A 20,067-nucleotide genomic window follows, 5' to 3' on the forward strand; every position below is an offset into this window, starting at 1 on the left:
CTACATTCTGGGAGACTCCCACCTCAGTTAGAAACCCAGTTATACCAGTTAAAACCAAACTTGTTGGTTCAACAAAGATTACTGGAAATTTACTTTTGCCGGAGGTATGAATAGTTTTTGGTTCGACTGTTTATGAAATGAACTAAAGTTCCTGGTTTACAATTCTAAGCAAAGGGATTGAATAGTTTTGGAATCCACTGTAGAGACAAGCAGTATGACTTATTTTATTACTCAGTTCTCAATATGAGAAGTATCCTTATAAAATGAATATTTTGTCGAGTTTTAACAATTTAGGTCAATTTATTACACTAAATAGCTATTTTAAAAAGCTTTTTTTTTTAAACAAATGTGTAATAATGTGAATAACAAGGCCAGTTGTCTGCAGTCCATCTTACAGTATTTAATCATCAGAACAAGCAGGCTTCAATGTTTCATAAAGACCTCCACTCATAAAAACAATTCAATAAACACCATCATTCTGTATACTTTGTTCACTCATTCAAGTCTTTTGTTTCCACCATGTTTATTGGTTTCCATAAAAACTGCTCATTTATGCATTATTTTTCGATCACTCACACATTCATTCATACATGCACTCACTGCCACCTTTCTGATTACATTTGGCTTTCTTAAACCATCAGTTTAGCTATACTTATCCAAATAAAGGATAGCACATTACAGTTTATTAATTATGAATCAAAAAGATCTTATTTATTTATATTTTTGTAACTAAGCAGACTAAACCAGAGTCACGCTGTAACTCAGAGCTTAGCTAAGGTTTTTCTTCCAATAAAACCACTTTGACACATCATAAAAGTTTTTTCTACAAATAAAGAACTACGCGTACAAATTCAAACCTTTTTGACCTGTATTATTTTAAATTTTAGAGTGATTTCGATAAATGGCAATGGAGACAAAAGTAACTGCAGAGGTTGGGACACAATTGATTTTAGTCATCATATCCTCAACCAAACCGGTGTTGAGGGGCGTGGCTCTGGTTTAGTTGGCTCCTTTCTCTAAACCAATGAGCTCTGTCTGTCAAGCCTTGATCATCAGTAACCAACTGGTAAAAAAAAAACAATAAAAAAAGGTGAATGTAAATTAGACAAGTTCCCAAAACAAACAAGTCCAGTTTGCTAACCCCCCCAATGACCTTAACTCATCGACCAATCAGAGAGATTGACTTTCAATACTGACTCAATGAGGAACCAATGAGATTCAAGAAGGCTCATAATGCTAATAGATTATTGCTTCCTGTATAAAAATGTATATGTATTTCTATAATAATTTCATTCATTTGTGTTTCTGAGGGTAAACATTAAAATCACAATACTGTCATTTGAATAAACAACAACAAATAACCCTAATACAAACAAGAAATGGCAGTCCCTCTAACACTAATCTGTTGCTATGTAAAAAACAAAAACAAAAAAAAGGTTCATGTCTCGACTGTAACGGGTAATACACTGTAAATAATCTGTCTCAAGTAAAAGCGAGGCAGTGCTGTCTCCCTGTGCATTGGCTGATTCAGTAAAATGACACTAAAACGTGACGCTTTCAGAATGGAATGAGGTGTGGGAGAAATGATCCGCTTGGAACAAACCAATTTCATCGTGGAGATGCACCGAGAAATCTGCCCGCAAATGGAACTGAATGGTACTGAATGAAACTAAATAGAACTGAATGGAACCGAATGGAACTAAATGGAACTGAATAGAACTGAGTGGAACTGAATGGAATTGGCCGATTTTCAGCTGGTCAAGTGACCAGTCGATCGACTGGTTGCAAACTCAAAACTCCAATTTTTATATAGACAATTAGTGAATGGATTGTCTAAATACTACCAGGTTGTCATTAACAACTTCCACAACCTTTGGTGTGGAAGTTGTTAATGAGAGAAGATGACTAAGTTTCAGTCCGTGTGAAATGTTTTAAAGTGAAGTCAGGAAACTGCTTTTAATTACAGGAAATCGTGACTTTGAGGTTTTGATTATGTCACTCTTTCACCTGTTGGTACTTGTTTGTTTTATACCAACTTTTTCAGATACAAAAAAGTGCAATCTGACTCAGGAAGTCAAGTCACTCCTGACTTTGGGATGTTTTGTCAAACTGGTAAAAAAACAACATATGGTTCATGCAAGATACTAGATTTCTCAGGAAATTTTAGAGTTAATTCCAACATTCTTACTAGCATGTGTGGTTGCTCACATGCTAGTAAGAAAGTAAAACGCTGTTTTACAACTACTGGTCTCCTTCACATAGCATGACGTTGCATTTGCCACTTGTAATACAAGTACTGATCGCCCATGTCAGCAAAGCTAGATTAATATAGCTCTTAAAGAGGAATCGGAAAAGTCTACAATAAGTAGAAAGTCAGATATAGGAAATTGACCACAAATCTCTGATCGGTGCATCTCTACTGGAGAAAAGTTTTTTTTTTTTTTCAGGCTTGTGTAACATTGATGTTTTAGTAAAACAATCCCGTTTCTTTAAAATCTCAGAGGGGTGAAATGATTGTGCATGGCTAAATCATGTTTGCATACAATGCAAAAGGAGCTCAAAGTTGAAAAAAAAAGTGTTTTACCAAGCATAAAACAGCACCTGCTCGGTAAGGAACAATAGTACAAAGCATTTTGGCTTTTTTTTTTTAAGAAAATGGGGTTAACACCTTTTTCACCAAGTGAAAAACAAAAGTGAAAAACAGGATAAATATAACTGTGACACTATGTGTGTGTGTGTTAATATTAATATTAAGTCAGATGTGCTACTTGGTTTAACCAGGGCAAGAGGTTTACCCCTCCAACAAACAAAACCCTAGAAATAAGACGGATTCCTATGTGCAAACGCAATAACTTGGGTAAGAATCTTAAAAAGTCAGATGACTTCTTTCATTGGAATGATTTGGACATCTGAAAGCAGCCGCTGCACAACCACTGCACCCCTAATATCAAATCCACCTGCATGTCATCACGGTCTCCTTATCTTGGTCTAGCTCATTATTGCGTGAATGTCTCCCATCGACATAGCAACAGACAAAACAATAATAATGTAAACAAAACATCAAACATTAATGGATCATTTGAAGTTAATACACAGTCAGAATGGTAAAGTTCTACACATTAAAACATATCTGCTGTGAGTTGTGTGTGGCTGTGTTCTGTGTATCAGGTTGTTTTGTGTAATTTGGTTGCAGAGGAACTTCAGCTCCACTCCGGTCGCTCGTCCCCTTTCCCGCCAGAAGGCAAGCAGCACTGCAGCGTAAGATTTAAGGGGATAGTTCAGCAATTTCTAAGATAGGCAAGAATTTTATCTTTTATTTGCAATAAATAACTCGTCTTAATTTAGTATAAAATCAGATTAGTTGATTTTGGAAGCCTACAGCTAGACCGAGATGGGTTAAGACCCAAGTGATTTATTTTATGAGCTTTTATGCCAGTCATTTTTGATTTGGATGGTTGCTCACACAAAGCCAAGTGATTATTTACACACAAAAAAAGAAGGTAGGAGGGAGTGCGCCACCAATGATCTTCCCGTGGAAACACAAACCGTAACCTGCGGACATACGTGCAACACGTTTAAATAAACATGATTTTATTGATTTTTAAGATGAATTACTTTTACATTAAGCACGGAATGTTTTCCATTTTCAGAGCATGCTCCAAGCATGCTCTTGCGGTCTCAGTTTCTTGTATAATCGGTTTGTGTGTAAATAAATACTCAATGCAAACAACATATAAAGGCTCATAAAATGAACCTGTTTTCAGCCTCCAGGACCAACTACATAATTCATACTAAACAAAGACTGAGAGAAAACTGATCTATTGGAGGTAAGTTATTACCCGTCTATAGTGTTTTAATAGAACTGGAATTCTCAACTATCCCTTTAACCGTCTGCTGCCATCAGTACTTCTCTTCTCCCTTAGAGCAGGGTGGGGAGGGGGAGGAAGAAAGAGGCAAGAGAAGAGGAAGGGAATCTTTGGCATTGAGGAGAGGAGACAGTTTAACTCTGAGACTTGTCCTCCAGCAGATAGTGGGTCTTTCTGTGAAGCTGTGGGAGGGGTAGGGAGGGGAGGGTTAGTGAGGGAGGGGAGCCAGAACCTTTGACTGACATGTGACTAAAGCGATGGAAGCAGGGTCAAAACAAAACAAACAAAGAAAAAAAAGAGATGGGAATGAGCTGAGTGAATGACTAATGACTAAATCTCCCATAAAGCCACAAAATGACACCACTATCCACTATCCACCCTGCTGCCACAAGGCTCTGTGTGTGTGTGTGTGAGCATGCGTGTGTGTATACAGTCACTGTGATCCAGTAAAGACATGTTCATTAGTCCAATCTTAAAAAGGGGAGGAGCTCAACAAGTTCCCCTCCTCTTCTCCCTTCATTCCCAATCGAAACCTCTAGCCAGATGAACCAGAAAGAGATGAAAAGCAAGAAAGGAAGAGGAGGAGCAGGAGGAGTGCTGACTACTGATCTCCCTTCCTGGCGAAGCGTGCCGTTTGGAGAGTTTGGCCAAGTCCGGTCAGAACCATGCATAGACAAAGAGTTCAGGGCGTGTTCGTTTTTTAACGTTACAGTCTGTCTGTGTGTCTGCCTGTCTCTGGCTTCTACAGGTGGAGAGGCGTCATGTCCGGGTCATGTGACCTCTCGTTGCTGTCCCATTGGTAGAGTGGCCTAGTGGGCGTGGCCTAGTGGGTCTCTTTGAGGGCTTTGAGGAGAGGGGGGTTCTGGGTAATGATATGATCCTAGAGAGAGGACGACAACAACAACATCAACAAAAAAAACCCAACTAAACAAACAAAAAAACCAAACAACAACAAGAAACAACAACAAGAACAACGTCTGGTTGGGTGCTAGGTGGGTGGAGCGTGCAGCAAGACAGAGAGAGTGTGGAGGTGCGCCGAGACATGGGACAAGACCAGAGCATCTAAAGCGACAGCAACACACAGCTCACACACAATTTATGGTTTCATTCTTGTCTGCAAAATTCAATAAGTGATTTTCTCTTTGCAGAGCAGCTGAGTTTGTACTGAGAATAGATTACACTCCGGTGGACTCTATTCAGTCATTAGCAGTCATCAGGGAACTTCTGAAGGCCTTTGGTTCTACTTAGAGAAAAGGGGGCTGAATACTTTTTGCACTAGGGCAATAACAATTCCTCAAATGATTTGAATAGTTTGATTAAAGTTCCTTGAGGAAAATTATTTGGCTTGAAGCTTTGTTAAATTATTTTTTACTATTTAGCGCACCTTACTCCAGCCGAGTGATTATTTAACTTGCGAAATGTTCTCACTTCCGCCAATAAATTGTTGATGAATGCAAAGTGCTAGTAGCAATGCGTCCAATTTTCAAGTTTGATTCGGGGTATCTGGGGAGATTTTATTGAATCCTTAAAATGACTGGCATCATGGAATACGACAGCTTTTTTATTTTTACAAGTGGCGCAAAAAAACTGAACACAGCAGGCGGCTGTGCTGTAGCTGATGCCTAGCGTAAGTGTAGCTTTATGGGCGAACCAGAAAATAAATTTCCTACCATCCCGGTCTCAATAAATGTGTTTGCACACATTCGCTCAGTGACGGTACGTAGCTGGTAGATGTTTCTGAGTGTGACGTAGGAGCCAAATCCAGTCGCGCCATAAATGTCTGGGCAAAGTGAGTGTTCATATACTAATTTGAGTGAAGTCGAATACATAAACTAAAAACTGGAGTATATACATTTTTTATAAGTGTCTGTGAGACAGATGCTTTACTATTAAATCCAGTATGATTTCAGATTTTTGTATCATTAAACTGTTGTTATTACAGGTTCATTTTCTAAAATACAGAAAAGTAATTGTTAAGGATGCACAAATATAAAAATTTGGGCCATTATTGATATCCAATATCAATACTACTGTTATGGCAAAACTTATCAATACTTTTTTTCAGCAATTTTTTAAATTCAATTACGGTACTCAATTAAATTGTCAGAATAATGAATATATTACTCAATTACTAAAATAATAATTCACAACAGATCTATTTTGCCCACCGCACTTTTCAGTTTATTCGCACAAACTGTTTGGAATCATGTAAAAAGTCGCTAAGTTAGAAACAGTGGGGTGATTATTGTTAACTGCACAAGTCCAGACGTGACCTGGTGGGCGGTTCTCTCTTACAGCAGAGCAAAAGCAGACAAGCTGATTTTCTGACCTTTTCAGAGGTAGATAAGATCTGTTTCAAATATACTGGCAGATTGCTGACCTCCCGACGCTAAGAAACTTTGGTTCTGATTTATTGGTGCACCAACAAATCAGATTAGACGAATTCATCTCATCAGATTGTGACAGTACACTAATATATTTGTTGGCACCCCCAGATAGAAAAACCCCAGAAAAAAAATTACAAATACATTCATTAATTTTGGGTGAGATACTGTCTTCTAAAACATGTTTAAAATATATGTACTATATACTGCTTAGAGTGGTCCAAGTCAGTGGACGATGTTAACTTGTAACTTTGTTCTGGTGGTTCAGTTTCTTTTCAAACAGAGAAAACTCCTAACAAACCAAAACCTGTCACTACAAACCAGGTGAAAATGTTGAGTCAGATGAGTGTGCGGGTGGGAGAACCAAATATAAATACAGCAAGAAGATGATGTGTTCAGAGTGTGTATAAAATGCAGAAAATTTTGTCATATCAGTTTGTCAGTACTATTTCTTTCCAAATTATCTGAACAGGAACTGAACAAATTTGAAAATACATCTTCTAAGTTGCATGGAGCTTTATGCTTTACGAAAAAGAAGCATCTTCATCGCTTTCTAATCTGTTTATGCTACCAAGAAACAGGAATGCTGTTTATGCTATTATAATGCAGTGTCGTTATAGGGGTGTTATTGAAGAGGGTGGAGCACCTTTATATGAAGTGTGGGGGACCGACAGGAGGAGAGGCTTCGAAAATAAACTTCTTTCAGCAACTGGCAATACCTTTGCACTTACCCATGATAGACAAAAAATGGTAGCTAGCTAGCTATCAAGCATAAATTAGCAGCTAGTTAGCGGTAGCCTGAACCGCCTCATGTCAGAGAATAAAACAAAAGATGTTTGCATGTGACTGAATCTGTTGCATGACAGAAAAGTCCTGCCACCAAAAAAAATGAAATAAAAAAATTATATACGAGATTAAACAGTTCTGCCACAACAAAATTTAAGACCTCTGACTAATACATTTAAGGCTAACTTACATTTGTTAACGTTTTTAAGATATATTAAGACCGTAGTTTTCAATTTACATAATTTGTATATGTATGAATTCAATGCATATGTCGTCGGATAATTAGACATGCCACAAATCAGTTTGTGATTTTGGACAATAAAGCTACCATTGAAGTGGGAAAACGAACCAGAGTTTGTATTAAACACATTGAACAACTCGGGTGCAAAAGCACTAAGATTGGATTATTCAGCAACTAACACCCATCCAGGTGGGTCTGGGGAGAAACAAAGTATGAAGCTGTAGTAAAACCTCATGCCTACTGTTGGGTATGGTGAGGGATCTCACCCATTGCCTAACATATTGTCCCATATTGACAAGTGATGCTTGTCAATATGGGATTTTCTTTTTGCTGCCAACTGAATGAATTAAAGGTCAAGTCCTCTGAATTACTCAATATGAGAAAAGATTCATTTATTTTTCTACAAATTCCACAGAGGGTGCCAGCAAATTTGCATTTGCCAGTCCCCGTGTTTAGCTTTTTTTATTTTCTTTTTACTGTATTGTGATGTTTCTGCTGCGCTGTAGAAACTCTTACATTTATGGTGGATCATACTGAAGGAAACCATGCAGAGAGGAAAAAAGAGGTGCTTATACACTGATGCATGCAAATTAACACACATCTACATGCAAATACACAGCATACAAACACACACAGACATCACCCAGAGGTGGTGCATGATGGGGAGGTTATCAAAGAGGCCCAAGAAGTGTGAAGGTGAAAGGTGAAACCAGCCCGGGTTCAAAAAGACTGACAGAGAGGGACAGCATCTCCACACCTGGCTCTGGGTGTGTGTGTGTGCGTGGGGGCGTGTGTGTGTGTGTCAGTTGTGTTTGTGCTACACATAATAGATTTCGACTGAACGTTAGTCTGCTCATCTTAGCGCACACTTCCGGTGGAATCCACGCTACAGGTGGGGTCATGTGTGCGCATACTCACACTGCGTGCTTGGATCTGTGTCTGTCGTCAGTTTGACATAGTTGCTAGGAAATAGGCCCTCCCTCCCGTTCAGTTCTCCTTTCCACCAATCACAGTCGTCCTTGTTGAGCACGTTGATCACCTGGCCCTTTTGGAAAGCCAGCTCGTCGTCGTTCTGGGCCACATAGTCATACATGCCGATCACCTGACACAGAGCTTCATAAAAACCAAAAAGACGGACCAGACATCAACATTTTCAATTTGACACAAAATCTCAAACCAAAAATGACTTAAAAAACAGACTAATCCATTTCTTGAAGCATTTCTTTCCTTTTATCTGCCCAGACTCACATTTATTTTTATTGACCTCTACCCTAGCCCAGGTGTCAGAAACCTGTGGTTCTTTGTACCTTCCACAATTTTTTCAGGTTTCACCAACTCAAATGTAAGAATTTTCAATACCATTACTAATGAAATTTAAGACCTGTATTGTGATAAAAATGTACAAATGACAATAAATTGGCAATAAATTTTCCTTAACCATGATAGACATAAAGAAATCTAGCTAACTAGAAAGGGTACATTAGCAGCTAGTTAGAGGTAGCCTCAACCACCTATGAGGAGTGAGATCCACAAAGACAGATGTAAATGTGTGATGTGCACACCTGTGCTGGCAGGAGCCAGTTTAGGAGGGGTGGGCTCTGTGGGAGTGGTCTTGCTGGTGCTGGGACTCAGAAGCTTCACATAATTGGCTGGGAACCAACCAATCTGCCGCTTTTTCCCCCGAGCCTTCGTCATGAGAAACAGAGAATGACAGCAGATATCAGCTCAGCACCAACACTGAGCTGTTACTTTTGAACATCCTTTAGAGCAACTCACTCAAACCACTGCACTTTAATGTTTTTCACCCACAATATTTTGTCTTGATCAAAGAACACCAAACTGTGACTGTAAAACCAAGGTATCAAACTATGATTATTGTGTACCTTTACATAAGGTTTTTGTAGGTTTCAAATTTAAAACTCTGAATTTGATTTGAAAGTAAATTTAATTAATTTCTTAAGGCCTTATTAAGACCATTATGAATTAAATTTAAGACCTGAATCACATCAGAAATGTGCAAAAGAAACAGCCTTAACCACCCTAGTGCCAAGCTTTTTTGAACAGAATGAATGTAGCATTGAATGGGTTGGCAACAGAAGTAATTCAATGGTGAAGATGAACATCATCCTGCCAATACATTTGCACTTAAACCATGATAGATGCAAAAAAGCTAAATTTTTTTTTTAAAAAGCTAGCTACCTCGTTTGCGTATTTTTAGCTAGCTAGCTAGTTTTTCCTTCTCCTTCTGTTTCCACTGTAGAAACCAGAGCAACTGTTTCCTGCTAATATACCCTTCTTATTTACTTATTTACTAGAAAAAAAACTATAGAATATGAGATTAAATATTAAATATATTTAAAGATCTGAGAATAAGAAATTTAAGGCTATCTTAAATTTTAATTTAAGATAGCCTTAATTTTAATTAACTAATTTTAATTAGCTTAAGACATTTCAAAGCCTTGATTTAAAATACATCAATTTAAGACCTGTGATGAAGATATTCAAGACCAACTTCAATTTCTTTTAAAATGAATTTAATACATTTAAGGCCTTACTTCTAGATGTATGAATATAAGACTTTTTAAGAGTGTGTGGACATCTTGTAGTAATTTTGGCAAAACATTATAAGGAACTGGCCAATGTTTGTAAATACAGATAAGAACAAATGCAGGTTTTTAACCATTTTTATTTCTTTTCCTGCAATATTTGCATTGAAATTCCACAAGGAATTTGTTTTCCTTCTCACTAGGCTGGAAACTGTGTGCTTTGTAAAAAAATTATCCATGTGCTTATGTTTATCTTTATTTTAAATCTAAAAAATTGAAATAAAATGATGGCTCTTTAAAAATTACAAGAAATGTCCTAAAGTATATATCTGCCTAAAAAGTTACCTTTTCTCAAAAGGTAATGTGGCCTTATTTTAATGAATTTAAGATATTTTATGGCCTTAATTTTAGATAAATGAAATAGAGACTGTTAAGGATGTGCGGGGATCCTGTTTACAGCTCTAATAAGCATGTTATCCATGTTAATACAACCTGATAGTCATTTGTCCAGGTTGGACAGTGCTGGTGTACCTGCAGCTCGCCCTCCCACCAGCCCCCGGGATTCTTCTTCCTGATGAGGATGAGCTGTCCCGGTGCTAATGTCAGCTGCTCTGCGCCCGTTGCAGTGTAAGCAGCGATCACCTGAGCGATCTCTAAAAGAGGGAAAAGGAGGGAAGAAGATGGGATTTTTTTTACCTTTAAGAATATTACAGTTTGACTAAAAGCAGAAATCAGCATTTTGCAAACGCTCTAATTTAAATGACTAAAAGATGTGAAACAAGTTATAATAAGGTGGACACATAGATTGGATTAGATTTAGTAATCTAAGCCAAGTCTGTTTTATTAGAACAAAGAGTCCAGTTATGAATAATAACAGAAAAATCTCACCTGGTTTCTTCCCCAGACTTCCCGTCTTCCCTGCTGGTCCCAGGGACTGAAAAAGGGAAATGTATGACAATTAAAAATAATAAATAAATAAAATAAAATCCTGCAAATGTTCCCAAATTATAATTTTAGCCCAGACTAAATAATCCGAAACAAAGGTTTCAACCTCTGACACTGAGTCACGTGGTTTGACGTAGTTGGAAGGAAAGACTCCAGTCTTTCCCCCCACCATGCCCGTCCACCAATCCCCTTCTTTCCTGGTCACCACAACGATGTCTCCTTGCTGGAAACTAAGGTCCCCCTGTTCATTGCTTTCATAGGTGTACATGGCCACATATTCTGGAGAAAAGCAGGAGGAAAAAGTCACCACTCTCTCTAGAGAAAGTCAGGAAACAGTAAACGTTCTTTATAGAGTTACCTTCTCCAGATTCGGAAGGTTTTGCTGGAGAGGATGAGGGTCGTTTCCCATTGGGCGGACTCTCCGATATTCCAGCTTCACTAGGGGACATGAGGGCAAACAAAATGAAATGATTCAAAATATTTATGTGTAAATATTTAAAAGTTAAATAATTTCTATATAAGGAATGGCATGTTGTCATCTTGACAGGCTGATTTCCAAAGATCCATCACAGTTTTCCATATTTCGGCAAACACTTCCAGATCTGACAAAAACAAAAGGCGGCCGGATGCAGTCTGGTTAAGGTGGTGTTCACCAAACATCTTCTGTCTTTAACAATTTTTTGTTAAAACTGTGACAAAAAAATCTGAACGCCCTCTGTCATTTTGACCACTTACAATTCACACTCCTGACCACTTGGTGCAGAAGTGCAAAGTAATCTTCACTTGGAGAAATGTTCCCCGATTTCAAAACACTAGCTGAAGTGGCTATTGTAATTCCAGTCTCCATTGTTGCAGCAGAATGCAGACTCAGCGTTCAGATAAACATCAAAACCTTGAGATGTTTGATTAAGCACAAATTGCCACACAATTCAGGTCCATGTGGAAGTTGTGAGACTGTGTTCAGATCACAGCACGTCGTTCATGATTTAAGTATCATTTAATTAGATTTTTTAATACCAAGTTCCTGGGGCAACCTGTATTAATTTTCTTCATGTGTGATGGCATAATGTGGTAAAAACAGATTATGATGGGATTTCTTTTTTGACACCAAAAAAAAAAAAAAAGGAAAAAAAAAGTCAAGTATAACCTCCGAGTACAACATGAATTTAAGATAAAGATTCCCCTTTTTTGGACATCACTGAATTGGATCAAACATTATTTCATTGTCATCGATATGTTGCCATTCTGAGAGGCCTGTGGTGTGACAGGCTCTTCTAAACTTACTTAGTGTTTTTGCTGCGGACTGCAGCTGCAGCAGCAGCAGCAGCAGCAGCAGCAGCAGCAGCAGCAGCAGAGGGAATCGTCATGTTGGCCGAGATGAGCTTGACATAACTTTTGGGGAACCAGCCTCTTTGTCTGTTCTGAAGCTCACCTAGCCACCACATGTCCTGCTGCTCCAGCACTGTTATGATCTGCATCAAAAACAATGTTACCACTTTTAGACCAACAACTTCATACACGAGTCCATAGTTCATTACATTTAATTTTTTATTTCATTCACTCAATAAATATGAATACTTCATGTAACAAATAAAAGAAATAAAAGAGGTTTAGATTGCTTTAGATCGCTATCAACGTTGTTCCATAAACTGACACCTTTAACTGTAATGCATCTTTCTGTCGTCTGTCTGAATCTAAATTTTGGAGACGTTCGATGTGAGAGAACATTTGGTGGAGTGGAAACGGCGCTACGTCTGTGAAATATGACATCGCGGTAGCGCAGCGGCGGTTCAACAGTGAGATCAGAACCCTGCGTTTTCCACTGTTGGTTATCTAATACGATGACTTACATTATTTTTCTGGTTATTTGCTTAGCTTTCTGACCGTCATGCTCAACTGGATCAGAATCGTGCGTTGATTTACCTGCTGTCTGACCACCCAAGTGAATTTTTTTCTGTAGTGTGCCTCAATGTAGCCATAGTCTGTCAGTTGCTTGCATTTTTAAATGTCATATTAGATTCATTGTGTTGATGCATTTTGATGTGCTTCACCCCGCAGATATTATTTCATCGCAAGACGCAAACTCCACTCCATCACTCTCAGAGCGCTAAAGTTCCACATGACATTGCTTAGGATTTGCTGCTGTGCGCCGTGTGAAGGAAAGGGGGAGACACGCTGCACACTGGCTTCTGAGGGTTGCAAAGTACGAGATGTAGGTGATCAATTTTTGTGATTGGCAATAAGAGAGAGTTATCAGCGATCACCGATCATACACGTTTTCACGGAAATCGGTTGATTATGATTGGTAGCCGATTGATCGGGACGTCACAAATGTATAGCACTTTAATATTTTCTCCTGAATAAAATCAGATTGTAATCCACAAATAAGATGCACTTAAGAAATTTAGAAAGTTTTCTGTCCTTCAGGTACCTAGTTATTGTAAACACGGGATTGAACAGCGACCACTAGATGGACTGCTACCTCATTTTTGTTGAAGTTGAGGTGGTTGTCCTTCTTGGCTCTCCAAGGATACAAGGCCTGGGCCTGAAGTCCCTCCACCTTCTCCCCCTAAAAAGAAAACACAAAAAAGGTAGGATTGCAGCATATTACAGCTATCTGTCTTTGCATAGCGAATGATTCATTTTCTCCTTTTTTCATACCTGTCCTAGTACAGGAGAAGGTGAGGAGCCTGTCGTCATCGTGGCAGGCGTGAAGGCGGAGCGTTGCCGTAACTGTGCTGATGGAACGCTGAGAGAGGGATTCTGATTGGCTGAGGAGGTAGGCCAGGCGTCCCATCCCTCACTGTCTGACTGGCTCGCTGTGCTGGACGGCCAACTGACACAAAGGAATCAGACGATCAGGCTACAGCGGAAAACTCTCAACACATTTTGGAGCCGGGAGGTAATGTGAGTCGGACTTACGTGGTGCTGAAGTCAGCCCAGTTGCTGTTAGCAGAAGATGTTGAGGTGGAGGTGTGTCCGGTGGCTGAAGGGGGAGTGGCCATTGGCTGCTGGGTCGACGGGGGTGTGGTCGAAGACGAAGGCCGCAAGCTGACCGGTGCTTCGCTTTCAGGTATCCGCTCTGCATAATTAGCTGGGAACCAACCGGTTCTGCCTCTGAGCTCACCCCCCAGCCACCCAGGCTCCCCAGTTTGAGACTCATCCACCTATCAGAACACAGAGGCAACATTACAAAAAGGTCTACTGAAACAGAGGTAGCTCTAAATACTACTGTCAACTCTTCAAAGGGACAATGAACAACAAAAACAAAGCTTTGCTGGTGAGACCATCTGTCACAGTGAGCAAAGTTATTAAATACTAGAAAAATGGATGAGAAAAAGTGAGATGCAGTAATCCGTTTGCTGGTTAATGTTCCACCAGGTGTTCATTATATTCAGCAACTTTCTTGACCAAATTACAATAAAATAGTTGCTCAGCAACTATTTCTTGTATTTGCATAATTAGGAGGACGCTGTGTTTCTAGACAAAACTCTTAGAGTGTTTTCACACCTGACAGTCCAGTGGACTCGGCTGGATTATTAACCAAAACTGCAACATTTGTTGCATTTTCAGCTGATGCAGTTCACTTTCACTGAGTCAAACAATCCAAACTAATTGAGTGCCACCTGTGGGGGCGCTGCACCAAGAGCCTCTGAAGGAAGCCGAAGGAAAACCTCAGAAGAAGACATGAATGCAACTTCCTTTGTTACAAACTAGAAATAAAAATGGAGTAGTGTTAGATTTTAGCAGTTGCAGTTTCAGCAATTTTTCTTTCTAGCATTTGACTCTTGGTTTTATTTACCCAGAATGCCCTGCACTACAGTAGGTATCCTGCTTAAAAGCAGCTTCCGGTCTCCTTGGCGTTCTCATATGCATTTGAACCGCACCAGAGTTCACTTTAATCAAACCGAGACCGAGGATTTTAGGGTGGACAAGTTTGCTTTTTTGGTCAGCATCAGAGTTCTATTACACATTCATGCCTCCCCAGACACTTTCAAAGCAGAAGAACTAGAGTTGGATTAAACCAGACTAAATGTTGCTGGTGTGAATGCACCCTTAATAACATTTAGGCCTGCATGCACTCCGGGTTAGCTGTAACTCAGATTCACATTTGAAGAGAAAAAATAATAAAACATCTCAAGTTCAGATTCTCAGAGCAGAATTCCAGTAAGCAGATTATTTTCATTTACCGAACCAGACTTGCATTGTCAACATATTTAATGACCTGTTTAAGAAGTGATCCCACATCTCTGAATGTACCACCAGGTTTTTGCAAATTGATGCTGGCTAGTCTGAAGGAGCTGAGGGGGAGAGCTGTGAGGAAGGGCTGCTCTGTCAGATTGAAGCTCATAAGCTTGGAAACCGCAGCTTTTCTCAAACATGAATGGAAAAATAAAGCTAACACTCCAGGTTTGCTTCTGATGAAAGAATAACATAGCATGATGTAAAGCTCAGAAAAGTAAATTTTACATGATACGATGTCTATGTCTAAGGGATGCTCACACAGATTATGAAAATACAAGAGGTCTGGTAGCATTTCGGCTTCCTATGAAAAGTATTAACCCCTTTGGATATTTTTCCCCCTTTCTTAGTTTTACAAATCATTTATGATTAACAAAATGTGGCTTTTGTGACAAAAAAAATGACCGAATTACCAAAAGAATGTTGTAAATTTTTTGGTCAAAAGAAAAAAGAAAAGGCAAATTCAGTTGATTTTGATTGATTTGTCAAAGAAATCAAAAGCTTGAACATTCAATACTTTTCACAGGTGCTGGACATTTATCTGTGATGACTTTGTGAAAAGCAAAGTCAATTACATTCATCCACTGGTAAATGGAAAAACATCTAGATGACATGAGATGAACCAATGGCAGCAAGCGTTTTCTTTTGTTTTTGGCTTGTGATTGGTGGAAGCACACAACACTGCACTGGGCGGGGCCGGGGGGACGAGGGGCAAGGACTTACCCATTCCCCCTTCACCTTCAGTATGCACAGCGGAGGAGAGAGGAAAAAGTTAATACAAGCAACCCGTCTTTCACACACAAGCACACTGCAGGAGGAAGCCCAAGAAACCGAAACAGAACACGTGTTGAAAGCACTCTCTAAAGCTTCTTTCTGAGGCGAATGGGTCAAAGTACGCACCATGATGACATCACCAGGCTGGATGCTGATCTCATCGTGACTACGAGCATCGAATGGATACAGAGCCCTGTAGTAGACCACCTTCACTGGCTTCTGCTGTTTTTGTTGCTCGAAGCCACTAGCAGAAGCTTTCTGGTCAAACAGACTTGGGCCAGGAACCTTGTCTACTGTAGAGAGATCAGAGAAACAGAAATATAACAAACTTGTGACAGAAAAAAACAATACACATGATGTACCATGCTGAAGGCGACACTGTTTAAGTCTATGGACGTAGACCAAGATGGGTGCCACTTCTCAGAACTTCGTACATAAAAGCCCTCTAGGCCTTTATTAAAGCTCAGCTGGGCAAAGACGAAGAAGACTACTGCTCTTCTGTTTTATGGTCAAATGAAAATAAATGTAATTGTTTCCAGTGTTTTGTTTAGTGCAAAAAACACTAAACAAGGTGATGGGAGTATTTTTCAGTCAATGCGGCTAAAAATCTAATTAGAGTAGTACAAAGTGAGGAAATAAGACTACATAAAGCTTTTTATCATTAGGCAGAGATACTTGTTCTTGAGAAAAACAGTAACAGAGTCAGGTTTGTAGGCCTTTTCAACTCATTCCAACCTTTTCTGATGATCCCACAACTTCTCCATAGGATTGAGATGTTTTGGTGATGGCCACACCAAAACATGGCTTTGTGGTCATTGTGGTCATTAAGCCACTTTGTCTTTGTGCTCAGGGTTATTGTCCATTCGGAAGACCAATCCGTACCAGAGATTTTACTTGATGCTGCCACCCTCACAGCATGTTGTTAGGATGGTATGAGCATCCCGGTTTTTCCTAAAAATGCAACGCTACTCATTATAGCCAAACAGTTCCACTTTAGCTTCATCAGGCCGCAACAAATGTCTCCAAAAATGAAGATCTTTGTGCCTGTGTCCATCTGCAAATTGCAATCTGCCTTTTTATGTTTCTGTTGGAGATGACTTCCTCTCTGCTGAGTGGCCTTTCAGCTTATGTCAGTACAGCTCATGTTTCACTGTGGATAATGTCTGTCTTTTCAGCTTCCGCTGCATCTTCAAAGGGTCCTTGGCTTTTGTTCTGGAGACGATTCAAACATTCATCTCTATCATGCAGAAAGTGTCTCTTTCCTGTGGTACCATGTTTGGACATTCCCATCATGTCTATATTGACGTAGAATAGTTTGAAGAGATGAACACTACACCTTCATGCATCAGTAAATTGCTTCCAAGGGTGAACCATATTTGCTCAGCTGCACAATTCTCTTCCTGATATCTTGGCTGATTTCTTTTGACTTTCTCATTGTGTCAAACAACAAATAAGTATGTTTAAGATGTGACCTTAAAATACATCCATGCTGGTCCACAGGGTTGTTCCTCATGTCTGTCAAATGACTAGATGACATCCTCTGCATGCCATGATGTGCTGCAGAAGCCCGTTAGTTAGACATTCATTTAAGTCAGGTATGCAATAGCCAGGAGACACCTAACAAAGTGTTGGACAGTGATCCAGGGTTGGGAGCCACTGAGATAATCTGTCACAAACCATGAGATTATCATCTGAGCTTTTCTTCATTGTTTGAAGAGACAGTCATCAATCTGTATATGAACTTCTAAATTTGAAGACATTAATAAATACATTTATGACATTCTTTCTTTAATGTGTGTCTCTTTAATTCTAACAGACCTAAAGCTAGAGAACTTGGTCTGATTTAACTTCAGACAGAAATAAAGGTGAATGCGTCTTTTTATTTGTAAAAGTCTGGTTTCAATTGGATGAACAGATATAACCACTTCCCACTTGATTCCAACCGCATACTGGAATCAAGATCCCAATCAGCAGCAGCTGTAACCCACCTGCTGAAACCCAGGGGTCAGCTGGCTGGCTGAACAGCTTGTTCAGTTTGTCCTGCATGTCCTTCTTTCCTCTGCTCTCCACATCCTTCTCTTCCACTGAGCCGGCCCCCTTCCTGCCTTCCTCTTCCTCCTCTATCCCTCTCCTCTTCCTCTCCTCTTCCTCCTGAGTGACTCTGTTTAGCCAGGCGTGTGATGCAGACACGGAAGCAGGGCTAGGAACTTTAGGGGCAGAGCTTCCCGTTTCTCCCCGCCAGGCCACTCCTTCCTTTGACGATGACCTGGATGTTGGCAAGAATAAGGTGCATAGAAGGTCAGATTATTGACCAAAAAACACATTAAAAACGCCAACATTTCAGTATTTCTTCCCGTCTTACCCGTCCTCCTGCAGCTCGGCAGACTTCCTTTCGATTGCCGTTTGCATGTAAGGTTGGGAGAGTGACTGAGCGCCTCCCTCCAACTCCTTCTGCTTCTGCCTCTGCTGCCGGCTGTGAATCTCCCGCAGTTCCTGCAAAGCATCGTGGCGTACAGGAAAGGAACAGCGATGAGGGCGAAGTGGGTTCAGAGGGTCGGTGGCTACGGGTTACAGTCCACAACTAAACAACAACACCAGCAGCGGCGGCACATTTCGCATTAGTCGGGTGATCAAGACAAGCTCCGCCCCCTTCAAATAAACGGAGCAGCACAACGTTTTGGCATGTTTCCAACAAAAGGAAACAAGGAATCAATATAAAAAACTTTTTTTAATAAATGTTATTAAAAACAAAATCACAACCTTCTCATACATTTCAGTCTTCTAGCAATGTATGTTTTGTTGTCTATACATAGTGAGGTGGAGAGTTTCCAGTCTTTCTAAAATGCTATAATTTTCTTTGTCCAAACTTGTTGAAATTTTAGATTCGTCTTCATTTGATTTATTCCTTGTGATTTGTTTTAGTGGTGAAAAAATATGGCTGGGAGAAGACCTATAGGCAAAAAATAACGTATTAGTATAGGAGTTTCAGAAAAATTGTAACTGCAGAAATCTGTTCTTGGTCTTCTTTCTCATTTTTTTTTTAAACTGCTCCTTCAGTGAGAATAAGCATTTCATCAATGCTTATGATAAAATTATCAAAATTTAAATTTGCTAATTTAAAATTAGTTCAACAATTACCATTTTGATGACAAACATTTTTTGAAGAGTAATTTTGTTTACAGAGACATCATAATCCATTTTTTTAATTAGCAAATTAATTTCCTCTTTGGGTCAGTAAAGTGTTTTTGAATTTAAATTGAATGCAATTCACATTTCAGTTGTGTGTGGTTTTGATTTCCGTTTTATTTATTGTTTTTGAGTGTTGTGTTTATTCTTAGATATTAGAAATAACTTCCAGTTCCAGTGTTAGTGTTTACAAAATCAGTGTTTATTGGTCTTCGAGAGGGCAAACTTGAATTATTATTCCATTATCATATTTTTTGAAAATGGACTCAAAACAACATTATTATTTATCGCAATAATTACTGGGAACATTTGTTATGCCGCAAAATTTGTTTGTCGTCTCATAAAATTTGTTATACAGTGATAGTGAACTGTAAAAAATAAAAATATGAAGTATATTTTCATATATCGGTTCGGTTTTTACATCTTCAGTGCTTCATATGATCAGCTTTTCTAAATTTGTAATTTCGAAAAAATTGCAAAATGTTTAGATTTTTTTTTTTACTGGACTGGGTGTTGCTGCTACCAATCCCAAAGCAATGTGCGCTGCTGAAGGCGGAGCTTGCACAAAGGACTCTCTTGTTGACATACTGGGTTAAAAGGAGTGAATGAATAAAGGATGGCTAACAGAGGGTGGAAAAGAAATGAGTGCGCTGAGATAAACACGGGCAGTTCTGTGTACCCATGACAACCATCTGTGCCGTTAGAAACCACTCTGTCGCTTAAAACAATGCAATGTGGATGCCGTGTTCCAGCCAATCGACCGATGTGAGGAGGACACTTCAAGGGACAATCAAACAAATAAGAGAGAAGAGATAGACAACTTTGAGGAGACAGAAAAGTCCAAACAACCTGGAACAGGAAGTGAAAGAGACAGACACACACACACACACACAGACACTTGCTTACATTAAACCTGTTTATTTTTAAAAATAACACAACTCTCCCAGCTTCCTGTCAGGTTGAAACAACGATAGTTAAGGAAGGACTTCAGTGACGTGAGATAAAGTAGCCTTGCATATCAAAAAACGCCATAAAAATGTCAACAGTGTTAGATAGAGATGCACAGAGACACAATTGGACAATTTTCAGCTTGGCAG

At 39.4% G+C, this 20,067-nt stretch overlaps 1 protein-coding gene across 5 annotated transcripts in view; it reads right to left on the reverse strand.

Moving 5' to 3' along the window:
- itsn1 (intersectin 1 (SH3 domain protein)) overlaps positions 1–20,067 on the reverse strand; it is a 53,551-nt gene that overhangs the window by 9,779 nt on the left and 23,705 nt on the right. For 2 of the 5 annotated variants that reach the window (XM_028005977.1, XM_028005980.1), the window contains 14 exons: positions 18,147–18,277; positions 17,773–18,050; positions 15,911–16,077; positions 15,734–15,748; positions 13,691–13,935; positions 13,430–13,604; positions 13,251–13,337; positions 12,053–12,240; positions 11,127–11,206; positions 10,875–11,047; positions 10,712–10,757; positions 10,355–10,476; positions 8,840–8,963; positions 8,196–8,390 (listed from right to left, as the gene is read on the reverse strand). In XM_028005977.1, coding sequence (XP_027861778.1) covers positions 8,196–8,390; positions 8,840–8,963; positions 10,355–10,476; positions 10,712–10,757; positions 10,875–11,047; positions 11,127–11,206; positions 12,053–12,240; positions 13,251–13,337; positions 13,430–13,604; positions 13,691–13,935; positions 15,734–15,748; positions 15,911–16,077; positions 17,773–18,050; positions 18,147–18,277 — 2,026 coding nt within the window. The remainder of the gene's footprint in view (positions 1–8,195; positions 8,391–8,839; positions 8,964–10,354; positions 10,477–10,711; positions 10,758–10,874; positions 11,048–11,126; positions 11,207–12,052; positions 12,241–13,250; positions 13,338–13,429; positions 13,605–13,690; positions 13,936–15,733; positions 15,749–15,910; positions 16,078–17,772; positions 18,051–18,146; positions 18,278–20,067) is intronic. The other 3 variants (XM_028005981.1, XM_028005979.1, XM_028005978.1) reach the window with 2 other exon arrangements.

The sequence above is a fragment of the Xiphophorus couchianus genome, chromosome 22, assembly GCF_001444195.1.
Source record: "Xiphophorus couchianus chromosome 22, X_couchianus-1.0, whole genome shotgun sequence".
Lineage (NCBI taxonomy): Eukaryota > Metazoa > Chordata > Actinopteri > Cyprinodontiformes > Poeciliidae > Xiphophorus > Xiphophorus couchianus.